The sequence below is a fragment of the Cryptotermes secundus genome, unplaced genomic scaffold (assembly GCF_002891405.2).
Source record: "Cryptotermes secundus unplaced genomic scaffold, Csec_1.0 scaffold575, whole genome shotgun sequence".
NCBI classification, from domain to species: Eukaryota; Metazoa; Arthropoda; class Insecta; order Blattodea; family Kalotermitidae; genus Cryptotermes; species Cryptotermes secundus.
Genome location: NW_019731225.1, coordinates 464,212 through 482,332, shown reverse-complemented (window position 1 = coordinate 482,332; position 18,121 = coordinate 464,212). Strand labels below are relative to the sequence as shown.

At 37.8% G+C, this 18,121-nt stretch overlaps 1 protein-coding gene across 2 annotated transcripts; it reads left to right on the top strand.

Moving 5' to 3' along the window:
- The first annotated feature begins 9,807 nt into the window (after positions 1 to 9,807).
- On the top strand, positions 9,808 to 16,485 carry LOC111866567 (glutamyl-tRNA(Gln) amidotransferase subunit A, mitochondrial). 2 transcript variants are annotated; one of them, XM_023855634.2, is made up of 9 exons: positions 9,808 to 9,943; positions 10,452 to 10,611; positions 10,701 to 10,896; positions 11,581 to 11,865; positions 13,613 to 13,788; positions 14,461 to 14,666; positions 14,960 to 15,177; positions 15,843 to 16,048; positions 16,171 to 16,485. In XM_023855634.2, exons 1-9 carry the CDS (start codon positions 9,920 to 9,922, stop codon positions 16,326 to 16,328), a joined length of 1,629 nt encoding a protein of 542 aa, XP_023711402.1. In that variant the 5' UTR covers positions 9,808 to 9,919; the 3' UTR covers positions 16,329 to 16,485. The 2 variants fall into 2 exon arrangements, with proteins under 2 accessions (XP_023711402.1, XP_023711403.1); XM_023855635.2 differs by lacking the exon at positions 9,808 to 9,943 and having other exon boundaries at positions 10,511 to 10,600.
- The last annotated feature ends 1,636 nt before the right edge of the window (positions 16,486 to 18,121 follow it).

Below are 18,121 nucleotides of genomic sequence, written 5' to 3'. Positions count from 1 at the left end.
AAATCTTTGGGTTCCATAAAAGGTGGGGAATTTCTTGAGCAGCTGTTTGACTATTAGCTTCTCAAGAAAAAATATAACACCATGGAGTTGTTTCTCTTTTATCTGTGCAATCTTTGTTCCTCAATATTGTACAATTTTGCAGAGAGAAAGTCACATGCTTAGAAGATACAAACATGGCCAATAGATGGAATTGATATTTCAAGTCCCGGGTAGATAATATATTTCCAAAACATCTCTCAAATTTAGGTACGTTTTTCTTTCATTAATAAATTTCCAGATGATTCTTTATGTAATCGTATTGAAATATGTCTCAAATTCAGAAATGATACTTCTGTTTTATCTGAAAACTGTTTCCATGCCTTTTACCAAGAGGACACAGCTTTCAGGATACAGTTAAGTTCAACATGATTGGCAGGGTTAAGTAAAAGTTTGGTGTGAAACAAAGATTTGCCACATTGATAGTTCTGATAATAAAATTCGATCTTAAGAGAGACCTTTTTAGACATCCACTCTTTATTCCTGTGTGTCGTTTCATAGAAAATTTTGTTGGTTGTGTATGAGTGTGTCTGTAAAATGTTAAAGTAAAACTCAGTTCCCTACCATCACTGAACTGAGCTGATATCTGTGATGATGGCATCCACCAATGTGTTCCATATTTAAAGCTCCCATTTTTGAATAAAGCCTCTGTGAGCTCCATCCAGCTTTCTGCGTGCCCTATTTAATGACAAAGAAGTGATATTTTAAAAACAAAAGCTTGTTTAGATCATTATTTTATTTGTCATGTGTATCAATTTAATGTTTGTATACATTGCCCTACATGAGTTATCTTTTTAGTTACAATTGGTTATAATCCCTGCGATGTGCTTGTTCCTTGTGAGAATGTTTAGCTACATAATTTTTTGTAACACATTGCTTAAAAAGAAAATACCAATATGTTGTAGAAATCAACAGCTGTGGAAAATATTAACAATGATACAGTATTTCTGAACCTCTAAAATTCTGCTCCTTTCTGGAGAAGAAATTTCTGAACGAAGAACAGTTCACAAATGGAAACCCCCTATTATAAAGTAAGTACTGTTACAATATTTATTTTGCCAAAATGTATCACTTCAGTGTACAGCAAAGCTGAAACCAAATTCAGTATGTGATACATATCTTCCCATTATATTAAAAACTAAACGAAACCATAAAATTTATGTATTTACTTACTGCATTTAATTTAAAGTTTATTTAAGCCAAAGAAGATATTAGAGTTACAGCCTTTAACCCTTTAAAGCTTGGTAGTAAGAATACGTCTTATATATCTCCAGCTTTGACATTAAAATGCTCCGTATTTTACGCACAGTGGATGTATGTATTTCATACAATTGTCACAATTAAAAGTAGTCCTATAACATGTTCCAGATACAAAAATGTAACCAGAAAATGAACAAATCTGAATTGTGCCACATTTAATTAAAAGAATTTACAAAATTTAAGTTAATATTGCTCTTAAATAATTTCTGGTGCATTTACCCCATAAATTCTTACATTGAACATTGCTGTTCTTTCCAAATACTTAAAAGTAAAGAAAATCAATTCTTGAGGACATAAAATGTGCGATAGTGTTACAATTGAAGTTATAGAATTTACTAAGCTTTCATCAAACTTCCCTACTAGTTAATCCATTGGCTTACCCAGTTGAATTTCTGCCTGCATGCAGACTTTATTTAGTCTGTTGAATAATGCAGAGGAATGATAATAGATGTCATGATGTACTTTATAAGGGAGTGGGGTTAGCTCAGTCAGTATGATGACTGGATCACAGACTGGACAGTTGGGGAATCAGCGTTCCATTTTCAACAAGGATGAAAGATAGTTTTCTTTTTCACAGAGTCCAGACCAGCTCTGAGGCCCACCCAGCCTCCTAGCCAATGACTTGAGGGGGCTCTCTTCCCAAGAGTAATGTGGCAGAGGCGTGAAACTGACTACTCAGCTCCATTCAGTGTCAAAATTAAGAATGTTTGGAGTTGCACTTCCATGCCTCACTAGCCCTTCAGTGCATGGTGCTTAATTAAGCACATGGGCAACTTCACCTTTTACTTAATGGGAAATAGCAAGTTTCCCTCTCAGAGCAAACACCGTTTTCATGTTGCTCTTAGAGAAAACACATTCATAATGTCTGCAAAATAAGTAGAAATTCTGAAGAAGCAATGCACAGAATAGTAAGCCAGTGGCTTAATTTGTTCACCAGGGATACACCTAGCGCCATTATAACAGGCTGTAATCTACCCATCTCTACATGACACATAATTTGAATTCTTCTTTATCTAGTGTTATTATTCAAGTCACATAGACTGTGCAGTTGAGATCAAGTAGACAGATGTAGTCTTGTATATGTGTCTACACTGTACATACTTCTGCCAAAGAGACAGTTGAGTGCCCCAGTTCGTCTACTGTGTAGTGATAAACTCGTTCGTGTTCCTAATGCTTGGTTTTTGTGTTACCTAAAAAAGACTGGCATCGAACCCAAGTTTTACCACACACTAATTTGTGAATTTCAGACAGGAACCAGATATACCTCCTGCTCGATCATTTATCTCATCTGAGAGCCAGAGTATTCCTGAAGCTTATACTGTAATGGCATCACACACTTCAACAAATTATTCAAGGCTAAATGTAGTGTTTTAAATGCCTTAAGTGTTACATTATACTGAGACTGAACATTTTAGTAAAAGTTTGTTACACTTTATGGTTTCCGTGTTTTTAACAATCCAAATTGCTTCTTGTAAATTGCATAAAAATTGTGCTCATAAACTTATAGACAAAGCTGAAGATAACTTAGTAATGCCTTATGTGACATGATACCATATAGTTTGATCAATAATAACGAAAATTTTTTAGGAACATGCTGCTGCACGTTCATCTGGAACGCTTGTACTAATCTACCAAGCTGCATGGTATCACATCGCAGAAGAGCACCATCTTAACACTCATTATTGTGAGAGTTTTAATCTTAAAATCAGGCTTTCAAACCTGTCAGGTGCAAACTTCTAGTTCCATGAAGTTGAGGTTAAGAGGTGATTTCATTCAGCTGTTCATTGGCATTCCTAATAGTATGACAGAATTATTTTGAGGCTGATTTCATGTATAGAATACATCAAGAACATCATTCAGATGTTCTTGAGTGACTGATATTGTCCATTGCCCTCCCAGTTGTTCCTGAAGAAGGAAACAGAATTAGCTTTTGAAAAAAAAGAATGCTATGGTTTGAAAAGGGGACTGAGATGATGGGGGATGTCCGAAGCATCAATCAAGAAGAAAAGAAGCTTTCAGATTTTCTTTCTAAGCACAGGGACATGTCAAATTACTTATACTCCATGACTCTAGGGCCCTCTAAGAACCTTGGCCTCTCTTACAACAGATGGCCATTCTTCTTTGTTATTTGTAATTTGCTTCTATCTATCCACTCTCAGCTCTTCAGAATCATTCTCTGCACCTACCTGCCACCTCAGTCTGCACCTTCCCATTATTCTTCTACCTTCTGGCTTACTTTGAAAAATATCCTTAGCCACCATCTTTGTCTGGTCCATTCCAGCCTCCTCCTTTCAATAGCTGCTACCAGTTCAGGGAGATTTATGTAGTTCCCTCAGTTCTTGGTTGGTTCTGCTTCTCCAAACCCATTGCTCAGTTAAACTACTGGTCCATACACATTTTTCAGCATTTTCTCCCCCACATATTCATTATAACTTTGTGCTTTTCAGTCATGACTCATGTTTCACATATATGCTTCAGAACCGCTTGTCGCATTATATTCTGTATTTTAATTTTTTATATTTCTCTTGTTGTTTGTCCTTAAAATATCTTCTGAAGCAGGGACTTCATCTAACATTTTAGTAGTTGTGCTGTTAAATCAAAAAGCAAATTATATAAATACCATAAAACTCTTTATTCTGTGTTAGGTTAGAAGTAGTGGGATTAGATTCAGTAAAAGCTCCATTAGGAAGTAGACCTCTGCGATATCACACACAAGTGGCACATGACCTTGTCACTGAGCCGGATGAACAAATTACACCCTTGTGTCATCTTGGCTGAGAAATCTTAAATCTGCAAGTTTCAGACTAGCCCAAGGTTAACCATCTAACAAACATGCTACATTTTGCCCACAGGGCTTATTCATGTGTTCCATATGATTCTCACAATAACAACATTAAGTGGTTGGCTTTCTAAATTTTATTTAGATAAATTTCATGCTCCAAAGGGACAAACAACAAGGAATATGATTTGACTGAAGTATAACAAAATTGTAATTGTAAAACTACTGGGTTCGATGTCCCGACTGCACAATTCTCGTTTCAACCCAGGTTACATTTCTATGTGTAAATATGTCTTTATAATTTTCCTGATACTGAACTTGACAACATACAATCGGCCTATTTGCGTGACTTATTGTTTCTTATTTATGTTGAGAAGTATTCTGTGATAATTACATCATAATGCAATAATGAACTGTTTTATTGGAGATGTATTTTAATGACATAAGTTCAGATAGTTTGTTACGTTTTTGTAAAACATAATTGAATAATTAATTCATGTTGTTATTGCATGCAAGTGCAAGTGCATGTACGATAATGATTGTCATGTTAATCCATTGGCTTACACATCATCAGATCACCGGCTGTATGCAGATTTATGACAGAGGAATTACAATATTTTGCACTGTGTACTTCAATCTACAGAATGTCATTAAATTCCCTATGTTATAAAGGTAGTTCAATAGGTCCTGGAAGTGTGTTCAGTAATTCAGCAGAAATATCTGTTCTATGCAGATACATTGAAGGTTCTTATGTATAATCCAGTCCTCAAGCTTCATGAATCCTACAAGTGCCAAGTATTAAAAAATTTGATGTTTACAAAAATTTTTATATTTGACAGGATGTAACAGCTTCTGATATTTTATCTTAACCACACAGTCAAAAACACTGAGAGATATTTTCCATGCATTTGAAGTTTTTATGGAATTTGTAGTATATGTCTATCATTAATCTATATCTGAAAACCTAAAACAGAGTTTTGGAAATGCATGAATTTAAACTGACATTCTTAGGGATAAGAAATGTACTTCTGTCCATAATACTACAAGTGCTTTCATTTAAACAAAATGGACATTCTGTAGACATTGCAAATATGGAATAATAAGTTTTCCTCATAAGGATAGATACAATTTTAAGATTCATGCTTTCAGTCTGTGCAGTAAAAGCCAACCATGTTTAAAACGTTTACAAAATAAATAGAAATTTCAGTGATGAAAAACATAAAAGAGTAAGCCAATGGGTTAGTATACAAATGTAAGGTGAGCTTCATGGTCATTGCTATAGAGTGGTGTTTCCCAAAATTGGGAGCCATGGCCCCCCAGAGTTCATGAGGGTATCTTCCAGAAGCTGTAAGAATTTTTAATGGTCTAATTATCATGTGGATAAATTGATAAGAAAAGGCCATATTAAATTGTAAGCTTACAGTATAATAAAGGAAGTACTCAATAGATATAATTAACATTGATCTGTAACTATATTTCAAAATTATTAAATAGCATTTTAAGCTACTTGTATAGTTTGAGGAGACTCAAACGGTATTTACATCAAGGGGGCCTCAGACTAAAAGAGTTTGGGAACCACTGCTACAGAGGGATGTGCATATGTTGCATTCCCAAGGTATGATAACAGTGGAGTGTCTGTACAATGTACCATGGAAATATGTTGTAGAATGCATAAACATCTAGCATTTAGCTTGATGTAATTATGCAGCACCAGTTGTTATGAACCAGCATGAACACAAGTGCAGTAATGTAGGGTAAACCTACCCAGTTTCGTGACATGCCTTATTTTGTGTTATGACATTAATTTTGTCACGAAATTGGGCGTGTTCTACGATTTTAATGGTTCTCCATAGATGACTCCCGTAATGTAGTACCCTGATTTAATCTCACCAATAATATTAAGTGAAGAGTACAAATTTTGAAGCTTGTCATTAAGTAATTTTCTCCATTCTTCTGCTGCTTCCTCTTTGTTTGGTGCAATTATTACATATTATTCCAATACCCTTTCCTCATGTACCTTTAATCTGTGTTATTTTTGTAGAGTGATTGATCAACTTTCATACCCACGTAGGAAAAAACATAAAATTGTAGTTTTGTATATTTTAATCTCTAAATCACTGATCACCTTTGTGGAGATCAGCAATCTGGCTTCCTATTTTGGAGTTGCCAGACTTGACCTGGAGACAAGTTAGCCTGACTGAAGAATTTCATGGCTTAACAAGAGCCTGGGAAGCTCAATCATTAAGGTGACTTGATTACATACTGGACAATCAGTGGCTCAAGTTTCCGTTTCCAGCAGATTCAGAGATTGTTCTCCTCTCCACAGCATCCAGACCCACCTTGAGGCCCATCCAGCCTCCTGTCCGATGAATATCCTGGCATCTTTCTCGAAGGTAAAGTGGTTGGAGCATCAAGCTGACCACTTGCCTCTATCTGTTGCCAGAGTTAAGAATGAACTATACTTCTGCATATGTACTTATGTTGTGGTGCTTAATTAAGCCCAGGGACAGCAATACCTTGCCTAAGCCCCTACAGGCAAAGGCCAGGATAATATCCACCTCCTTCCAAATCCTTGCCTATGCATTATCACTAATTTATCCTGTCACTAGACACTGTTTTTTGTGTTGTTTTATGACGTTGGTATCGAGATTATATAGCGCTGAACTGCACATTGACAGATGACTGATGAATTGGAAGCAGCCATGAGCTGCAGCATTCTTCACCAGTGAGTCTACCTTCAGCGTTGCATAGTCTGAGATACAGATGGCACTGAAAAATTAACCACAGACTGGTAGGTGGTTACCAGTGTTTCCCAGGAATACATTAAAATATGCTGAGTTATAGAGGAGTATCCTGAAGATGGAGGCAGTGTGTTCCTCTGAAAGAGTTGGTACCCACCTACCAGAATACACGGTGGCATAACCTGGAAGATCACAATATGTATTTTCACCACTGTGAAAACCTCAAAAAATGTATATTACTCATAATGAACTAACTGCATGGAGCCGAGCCCTTCATGAGAAGCTAATTGTTGCTCAGCTACTCAAGAAGTTCCCTGCCTTTTATGAAACCTGAAAGTTCATTAATGTGTTCATATATAATTCATTCACTATTATAATTCTTACAATTGATTTATTGTATTCAGTACATTAATTTAATATTACTTTCAGTCACGCCTCCTAATTAGATACACATGAATTAACGTAATTTAAATCATGTTTAGAACACTAATGCCCTTGATGTACGTACGTCACGTGACTTAACAATCATGCATGTTCAAAATGTTTTGTGATAGAATGACTATTGTTGCCTGTATTATTGTTAATCTAGAAATATAGATTCAATTGTAAATGGTGTGTAAATAACTTCCTATAATATATACTTTATTTTTTCTCTTTTTAAAATGACACATTATAAATATTAACATGCTCACTCTGCATCCTTGCATATGGCTGCATTCTCTGTGTATTTCCATTCATTGCTATGTAATCCTGTGATCCCCGCCATGTCATATAATAAAATAATTTAAATATATGCTTAACAATGGAGTAAATTTTATGCCTTAAAATATACTAAATACTGTAATATAACACAGGCACCTGCATGCTACCTCTGTAGTATAAAAATTCAGATAGCTTTATTTTTACTTTCTTTATAAAATTATATTAATTTTAAACTGAATTCTAATTTTTAATATATATGATTCGTTAAAGCAGAGTTTCTCAACCTTTTTCAACTCACCCCAACCTAACAATGCACAACAAATTGCCAGGGCACATCAACTCTTTAAGGAGAGATTTTATCATTAAAAATGAGCAATAATATTGTTTAAAAGTTCAATTGCAAAAATTCTAATCAGTTTTATTTTTAAATATAATGTTGGTCATAGATTTTGATTATTTTTTTAATTCCTTAATTTTTTCTCGCTTCTTTTTGACCTTCCTCCAAACTCCTGTGGCACACCAGTTGAAAAATCGCTGCATTATGGGGTAAACCTTCCCAATTCCTTGGTGTGCCCTATTGTGAAAACATTATAAATTCTCCACAAAATAGCTGTGTGTACCGCAGTTTTAATATATCTTTTTACTCGTATATTGCTCTGTTTTCGAGCAACTTCATGGGGTACTGATAAACTGTGGAACACTGACACATGTAATTTTGCAGCGAATTTATAGTATCGCACCAAGAAATAAGGTACATCATGAGACTGGGTAGAGTTATCCTGTCATGAGGACCTATTTCTTTCCTGATATAATTTCTTGTTATATTTCAACAGTTACACTAATTTAATATAAAGTAAATTTAAAGTGCAATTCTGGACATTGTTGAAAGCCCCTGTCAGGTTGTACAATGTCGGCAGAACCTAGATAGCTTTGCAGCCTCTTCATTTTCAGATAGCAATAGAATATTGCTGTACTGTCATGAAAAAATCGCAGAATGTTTCATGGGCCGCAGCTAAACTTTCTGAAATCAAAAATAGTAAATCTTGTTTACTAATTTGACAGAATTGTACAAAATTATTTTTAATAATTCTTAGAGTGGGTCACAACCAAAAGTTACATATGCAGCAGCTGAAATTGTTCCTGTCATTCTTTTTCTTGTGTTGACTCATGAAAGGAAAGCACACAGTGGGGCTCATTGGCTGTGCCATAGCTAAGCCAGTCAGGCACTGGCTTCTCACCACGAGGCCTCGGTTCAGTTCAGTTCCTGGTGACTGCATGTGAGATTCGTGGTGGATGAAATGTCAGTGGAGCAGATGTGTTTCTTGAGTTTATTTGTGTTTCCCCTGCTAATCATCATTCCATCATTGCTCCATACTCTTCTATCAGCGCCATTTGGTATGTGTGTTAGCCCTGATCAGGCAGCACATTATCACATCCTCGGTCTTTAGGTTTGGGGCTCCATCTCTGCACCTGGCACTTCGCTGGTTACAGATCAAGGAATAATTCATGTCAGTAAAACGTCCACCACCGCTTCCTTTAGATAGGTTAAAGAATACTGTTAATAAATATATGGCCGACATATGAACATAGACTTACGACTTGTCAGAACGGAAGTGGGTCGTAAGTTGATGACCAAGTGTATAGCAGATGGTATATTCAGTTACCACTGTGCTTCAGATGACTAATACAGCACTTGCGTTCGATATGGATTGTACTGTATAGAGAATAAGTGACTTCTTTACGTGTAAATGTTAATTCGAATTTGAAATAATTTTACAGTGATGCCATAATATGAAACGTAACTGGAAGTTACAGGATGTTAATATAAGGCTATCCATGAATGCATCGACTATGAAGAAAGCAGTATTCTGGGATTTGGCACCGTGTATATGTGGTGTTAACCGACGTTTCGGAGGAACGTATCGTGAATGCCTCAAATCTTACATAATGCAGCGACTGTTTGTTTTATTTACATATTTAAAGGCTGATTTGCTATGAATAAGACAAGAGATGATATATGTGGACCGTAAGGCTGGGCTATGGTGTAAAAATCTCTTCGTCTTACTTCTGAAACAGCGGTTACCAGTTTCCTTGGTGTGCCCTCGCCCTAAAGATTTCAATTTAACCCCATAAGCTGAACTCTGAATATGTTAGGAAGATGGCCCTCAACTACCACGGATCACTACCTCCGTCGTCCCCATTCTACCCAACGTAATTAGCAATATTTCCCATCGTTACGAGTAAAAACTGTTGCGAGGATTAAACCGACCATCCATTTTGGAGTTGGACATGTTTTCAAGTGGGCGGATACGATATCTCGTATGAAGCTTGGTGTATGGTAACCTATGAGAAACAAGCTTGGAAATTCTGATAAAAATTCATATCTGACTATTCTTTATAGATGTTATCCTTATCAGTACGACAGGTACTATTAATTAATTACGTAATGTACTGCAGTCATACATTCTTTATAACCTTACGTGATAAATGTACTTCCTCCTGGTTTGATAGGTTAGGACAGTATTTGATATGAGATTGAATTTTAGGAGTGAAATTTCATCCATTTGTGAATTTAACAGACATTTCATAGCAGGGAGTTTTAATTATGAACTGTAAGTGGAACTAACCGTAATAGAGTGCAACATATTGTTAGACTGTGAGTGAGTAATTTGTAATAAATCTCACTGATTCTTCTACTTCGCAACTATATCGCAGGATCTTGCGCGTATTAAAAGTGGTGTACTTCCACAGGACATGCACTTCCAAGGTTATTGCTAAATGTTCATGTTCATGTTCATTTATTTCAAATTCAAGCAGATCCAGATGCAGGTTGAAAAGTATATTCACAAACCATTTGTAATGATTATTGTTTATACTACACATAACCTTAAGTAGTAGGGCACCTAATCATTCTCCTTTCAATGAACTTTCAGATTAGTAGAAAGCTTCAAGATGGTGTCATTGTTCCATCAGATGTTTGTACAGCTTGCCTGTACCAGGCTGAAAAGTTGAAGAAATTAAATATCTTTGTCAGATTGACAAAGGAAGTGGCAGAGCATCAAGCCAAAGAGTCGGATGTCAGGTATACAAATGGTAATAAATGCGTCATACATGACTGAATTTATAATGTATAATACGCCCATGTCTTCATGGGGGGACCTAATGATGTGATTTATCCAAAGGTAACGTCAGGAGTTTGTTAGATGGCATTCCAGTGGCAGTGAAGGACAATTACTGTACACGCAATATTGAGACTACATGTAGCTCACGGATGCTGGAAAGCTTTAAACCTCCATACAATGCAACAGTTGTCCAAAAACTGCAGGATGCAGGTGCAGTTCTTCTTGGGAAATGTAACATGGATGAATTTGCAATGGGGTAAGTAATATTAGAGACATCTTAATGAAAAATCATGTGATCACTACTTTTTAGAACTACAGCATATAGCAGATAAGTACCAAACACTGCAAATGTTATCCTACTATCAACAGAATACGTATAATAATGATAATTGAGAATAGTTTTGAAAAAAAGAGATGTTTATTTTGAGGTTCATGTAAAGCAGGTATATAATCGAGAATTTGCTTGCTTGACATACTCTTCTACCCTAAAGATGGACCACGTTTATTCCTCTGAAATGCTTGTGACTTCTACCAGAGTAGACAGCATCACATCCCAGAAGACAGTACTATTCTGTTTCTTCATCTGCACTCACCAAGCAAGTTGCCTCAAGCAGTAAGGCATCTGACTTGTGCTTGGGAGGTGCCCAGTTTGAGACTCAGGTGGCACAGTATCTTCACTGGGGATTTCAGGCAGATAGCTAAATAGTATATCAGGTCACAACCACTTACTTCCATATTCTTTCCAATTTGTTATTCACACCTCTTACCATTCTGCACTGTATAGGCTGAGCTGCTGACAGCATCATTGACTACACCACAAAAAATAAAAATTATATAAAAAATAGACGATAGATGTTATACTGGGCTTCAAACTTATTTCATATATGTGTAATTAGACATTCAGTTCATTTGTTTATCAACAAAATGTCTGTTATTACAGGTCAGGCACTGTGGATTCAATTCATGGTCCAACTAAGAATATTTGGCAATCAGGAGAAAAATATACGTTATTAAGAAATGTCGGAGAAAGGGCAACATCCGTAGAGCAAGTTCAGGGATGTAATTCCACCCATGGTTCTAAGATGGTGTACCAGGAACTTCATCACCTTTCTTCGCACAGCAATAAAGAAGGAAGTAGCAGCCCCTCAGAAGAAGGTGACTGGTTCATCGCTGGCGGAAGTTCTGGAGGCAGTGCTGTCGCAGTAGCTTCAGGCGCTGTGTTTGCGTGAGTGATGCATATTTGAGAGAAACAGGGTATATTAATGTGGTAACATGTGCCTTAACACAATGAGAACTGCTCAAGCAATGAAGCAAGCCACTCTTGTCATCATAACATGTGTTCTGACATGGTCTTATAAGTGTTATGTTAGCACAGAAGTGTGAGAGTTGACCTGAATCAACCTGAATTCAACTTAATTCTAAGATGGGAGGGTAGAAAGTAAGCATATAAGATGAAATTACTGTAGAGCTGTGAGAAATGTGCACTCTTTACACAGGATATTATTTTACTTTAATATCAGACTATAGTTGTAGATGAACTCTAATAACCAAATGTAACCTAACCTAAACATAAAATATTGTCATGTGTATTAGTGACTGTAGACAGGGTTTGGGTTAGTGAATAGATTATTGACCACTTACACGTCATAACTACAAATAACTATAACACTATCTTTGATTTCCACACCACAAATTACTCTACACAGTCTTCTGAGTCTACTTTAAGTAGTGTTAACTTGGTAACAGCTCTCCACAATGGCTATTACCCTGCAATGTTTTCACTAGACGTTTCCCGGTAACAAATCTTAGTGATGGAAATTCTTCAGCTTCCGTTGCCTGCTGGTTAACACTCCACAAGTGCACCCTCAACTGTACTGTATCACTCGCTCAACGGAACATGTTCGGTCGAGTCATATAGTTTTGGAGTGGACCCACAGAGGATGCCACCTGCATCACCTCTTCTAGTGTTGCGTGATGTCACCACACACGAAATGTTACAGGCGCTACATAGCAACAGCTGTATACATCACATATCATGACACCTCCTTTCTTGTTGCATACGGGCATTTCTCTGCCTCCAAAGTCCTTGCTTTGAGCATATAAGCTGCAGCATAATACATGTCATACACAGTGATGTCTTGCTCTGTTCACATTAAGGGGTAAGGAAACTGGAAACATTCCACTTCTCAGCTGCGCTATATACACCAATGATTATATGGATGGGAGGTTAACAGTATGAAATTTCACTTTGTTACCATGTTGAGGTACTGGAAACTGTTAAATTGCTTCAGGTGTGTTCATAACTAAACTAATGGTTGTGAGAGGTCAGAGCTGGTAATGCAGATCATGGAAAGGGAGGGGACAGCCACAAGTAAGCATGCTGGCTGCTGAGCTGGTGATGAGGCTGCACTGAGTGCAACATCTTAGCTTACTGATAAGTACTGCAGGTCACCTTCTCACTACAGAAGGAGCATGCTGCAGAAACTGTGTCCATGTCATGAAATTCTGTAACTCAAACTTTGTTTCCATGTTATGTGGAAAACTTCTTACAGAATTTGCTTCCATCAACAATTGTAATGCACATGCACTTCGGTAACCATCAGAAATGACGTCGAGTACTTGGACATTTTAACCAGAATAACCCTGTACACTCTAAGATGGAAGTGGCAGCTACACTGCAAAACATCCCCTTACAAGTGTGTGCATCTCTGACCCAAATTTCTTCATAAATAATCATTTATTAAGAGAAATTATTTTTGACTGAATTTGTTGGTGTTTTTGCATTTTGTATGTTAAAAAATCTTTTGATATCTTTCCAAAATGTCTGTAAGGGTAAATTTGTAGTCCATGTCTTGAGTTCTAAGTTTATGTTTTTATAGTATCCATAACAGAAAAAGTCCATAACTTGAATGTCTGAATTGGGAGAACACATTTGACTGTATTGTTACTTGTATAGTGCATTTGTATGTCAGGGCCCTTGGTTCGGATACTGGAGGTTCAACAAGGAACCCAGCTGCATATTGTGGTGTCGTGGGTTTGAAACCGAGCTATGGTCTGCTCTCTCGCCATGGTCTCATACCGCTAGTCAATTCCATGGACGTTCCAGGAATCCTGACAAGGACAGTGGATGATGCTGCTACGCTACTAAGTATGTGTGAGAGGGAATTATAAGAACTTAAAATGCTTACTCTCCTTTGATTGATTCTATGATAAATCTCCCAAAGAAATAAAATAAAGCATATATGAATTTGTAAATTAATTTTATGCAAAATATTTGGTTGTATAAATTTCAGTACTTGAAACTTGCTGAACAGAACAAAAGATATATATTGTTATCTTATGGGTTACGATTCCATGAAGATGGAACCAGTATTTTCCTCTGAAATGTTGGTATCCCACTAGTGGACTACACGTTGTAACCCTCAGGACCAAAATATGAATTGCCATTACCATGAAAAATTTGAATTTCATATTGTGTCTGTTCACAATGAATTAGTGTTTGTGCCACAGGATCACAGATCATAATATTACCGGCTTTTTGGTCTGCATCTGTCGCTGATATTCAGAATGCAACACAGTGCTTTGGCAGCTGGATCTGTTTCTGTCTGGTGAAGAGGCAGGGAGGCACCTACTCAGCTGGGTCCAGTACAGAAAGCTAATGTGCCTCTCCAACCGAGGACAGAAACGGATCCAGTTTCCAGAATGTCATGTTTTGGAATAGGAGATGATGGTCCAAGCGCAGAAACCAAGTAAATCTAAGTGTAATATACCACCTTCAGAACCCTTCACATATTGTTTGTATTTGATAAACTTCTGTCAGATATTCTCGCCGGCCACGATCTGCTGGACTCGACTACAGTGCAAGACAGTTTCATTCCATTGGATCTGAGTCAAGATATAGACATCAGTAGGATAAGAATTGGAATACCGAAGGAGTATAACTGTCCAGGGATGTCTGATGAAGTGATGGAGACATGGAGTGGGGTTGCAGATATTCTGGAGAGAGCAGGAGCAGAAGTAGTGCAGGTAGAGAAGGAACACAGTCATGGGCAAGTGTAACATGCATTTCACACTGGCAGTTGCTCATATATGCATTATGTTCGGTTCCACTTGGTATTTGGCCGGCTTCATTTAATGTCCATATTTTCTTTCTCTGTGCAAAAGGATTTCAGTTCTGATGTCTCTGGATCTGATTATGTATTAGGGAACCTTGTAGGTTTTGCATTGCACACAGTCCGGCTGGCTGAGTGTAAATATGTGAACTGGTTGCCAGACACTGCACTCTGGCGATAGCAATGTAATGTTTCGGCTTCTTCTAGGTTTCCATGCCACACACCCCATCATCAATAGCATGTTACTCTGTGCTGAATCAGTGCGAAGTTGCGAGTAATATGGCACGGTATGACGGAATTGAATTTGGACTGCGCACAGCAGAGAACAGGTCCACAGAGGAGCTGTATGCATCAACACGCAGTCAGGGATTCAATGAAACAGTTCGAGGTCGCATCCTAGCAGGAAACTACTTCTTGCTACAAAGGTAATACAGTAATATACCATTCTGCTGATAGTAATTTTTCTGCCCCTTTTACACTTCTTTTTACGTTAAAAGAAGGGTATGACAATTATTTCATTTTCATCTTGCTGTAACAAAAGAAATGGTTAAGAGAATATAGAAGATAAATAATAGAATGTGTTGATGTGGACATGATCTAAGACTGAATGCGGAGAGAATGTCAGTGCAGGTTTCTAGCGTGGTGTATGTGTACCTTTCCACATGTATGCACATGTGTTTAATATCCCCATTTAAGGTCACAGAACCGAGGGACTCAGCCTCACCCCACTACAGGAAAAAACTAAAAAGGCATCTCAAGTAATCTTAATTTTGCAGTTCAGGTTATCATGTGGGGGGGGGGCATGCTATGTTGCTTTCAGTGTCTAGGCCATATAGCATTGAAATCTAGGGTGATAAGTAAATAATGAACCAAAGATGATTCAGAAGGAAGCAGTTATGGCATAATTGAAACATTATTCTGGCATTTCCCTGGAAAGACTGAGGAAACCCATGAAATATATCAGCATAGTCAATGTCCTGGACAAGATTTGAACTGAGCACCTGTCGAATACAAGCGTGGAACATTACCGCTAGACTATCATGTTTGTTTATGAAATGGAAAATGTATTCTTTTATCTTGATCTTTGCAGAAACTACCCTCATTATTTTTTGCAAGCTTTGAAGGTACGTCGACTGATTGCCCAAGACTTCACTCATGCTTGGTCATCAGGTATTGATGTTCTGTTGACACCCACAACACTGACGGACGCTCCCCGGTATTCCCAGTTTATATCACGGGACAACAGAGAACAGTGTGCATCACAGGATTACTGTACACAGCCCGCAAATATGGCAGGTAACAACTGAGAAGGTCTGACAGGATTACGGTCTTCTGGACTATGTCACAATATAGTTTTATAGACAGATATCATCAAGAAAGTCATTACATCAACACCCCACATTCTGTATGCATTTCAGGATGTCCTGCAGTTACCCTGCCCATCAAACTCTCTAAACAAGGACTGCCACTCAGCTTGCAACTTATGGGCCAGAGTTACAGGGAAGATGTGTTGCTGGCAGTTGCAAAATGGATTGAGACTGCAGTTGATTTCCCGCGTCTGCAGTTAGAGACATAAGACTCTTTCCCTCATGTGTTTATGTGTGTGTATCGTAAGTAAATTATAATTAACATGAAGTTTTCTTAATAAATTCCTCTTCATTATATCAAAGTAGTCAGGCTTTGAATTGCACTCAGAAAAGGATCAGAAGAGGTGGGCATTAAACAGATCTTGTGCCAGGACTGATTTTAATTTATTGTTTCTTAACCCTTCAGTCCATACCTCACAGGAAACACACTCCGTCTCCATAACAGCACCCAACTGGTTAATGCTGTTTAGGGAAATAATCACTGGTTATTGTGAGAATCGCACGGAACACATAAATATACTGAGTGGGCAGAATGCAGAGTTGTAACATTAATGTACGTGGTACATATACTAACCACCATGCTTGAAAGGGACAATACACATTAAATCTCCATTCTTTTCCTTTCTGAAGCTCCCCCAGTTGTGTTTTAGACTTGCATTTGCAAGGCAGAGAAACAAAAAGATGTCGTAATGCTTTCTTCTCAGTGTATGCCAGTTGAGCTCATACAGTGTCAATTTCATGCCCGCAGAACAACCTGAGAGGCACAGCCTGTAACTGCGGTTGAATTAAATCTGTACTACACTTCCATTGTTGTCTGGAATATGTACAGGTATCGTCCATTTAATGTTCCATGATTTAAGGTTTTCCCTCATTTTATGTTAAATTTTAGGGATTCCAAGCCAGTGGCTACAATATCGAGTTCACTCCATCTAGGATTTCCCTCAGTTCAGCGTTCACATCCACTGATCCCGAATGAAACCTTAAATGAAGGTGTCACTGTAACTTCCCTAATGTATCCATGCTGTCAGGTCAGCAGCTGCATGCTTAATTGTGCTTCCCCCTTTGCCGTGACCTTCAGCTGTCAGTTCAGTTACAAACATGGCTGATGCAAGTCAATGCAATTCCATGCATTTCAAACACAGTGAAGTCCTGAGGTTTCACAGTTCTGACAGTATGTCTACTTTGGTGCTGAAGAAAGTTCTTCCCTCTGTCACCTGTTCATTCACTCTGCCCTTCATAAATGGCCCTTTAAAGGGCCAAAAAAATTTGCAGTGTTCTTACTCCAATTGGCTTTCCCAGGGTCCTGCATTGATCTTCCCCTCCATATCTGTACCATTCGTTGCACACTGATTATTCTTCTACCCTGAAGGTGGAGGGTGCACATTCCTCTGAAATGCTGTTAATGACCTACCAGACTACATGGTGTCATGGTGTGATATCCCAGAAGAGAAATGATATTCATAGCCACTCCTGAGAGAACCTCAGATCTTTTAATATAACTCTAAATTTTAAAATATCCATTGTTGCTCGAGTACTTTGCCAAAGTAAATCTTATTTGCTACAGTTCAGACTCTTTCCCTGGCAAGTTAAAATCCAAGTTAAGAATTTTCCTAAGTAAAAAGTAAAGTAAGGCACAGTAGATCACTGTGGTTGCAGTGGAAGGGCCAAGAAGGCCCACCCCTTATACATTCATTCATTCATTCAAGTAAAGTAAAGCCATCACTGTAACAGGCCTTGGAAGCCCATAGTGTTGTGAGATGTTGAGGTTCCCAAATTTTCTAGACAGTCAGCTCATAGATGGCCGTAAGGTTGTCAGCCCTATGCGCCAGTCGCCCATTACCCCCAAGAATATTCTAAGAATATTCCTGGTACTCATTTCTGTTAGAGATTGAGTCGCCCACAGCGCCATACTGCGGCTGGAAGGATTAGGTCAATTGAAAACATCCAATGACCTCAGGATATTCCTAATGCCTCTACAAATCTGACCACCAAGAAGACAACA

What these genes read in the sequence shown, in the direction of transcription:
- LOC111866567 (XM_023855634.2), top strand. Translation starts at nt 9,920, where the DNA reads ATGTTATCCTTATCAGTACGACAG. An exon ending in GCTTCAGGCGCTGTGTTTGC is followed by an intron (nt 11,866 to 13,612) that starts GTGAGTGATGCA and finishes TTTGTATGTCAG; the next exon opens with GGCCCTTGGTTCGGATACTG. An exon ending in CAGGAGCAGAAGTAGTGCAG is followed by an intron (nt 14,667 to 14,959) that starts GTAGAGAAGGAA and finishes GGCTTCTTCTAG; the next exon opens with GTTTCCATGCCACACACCCC.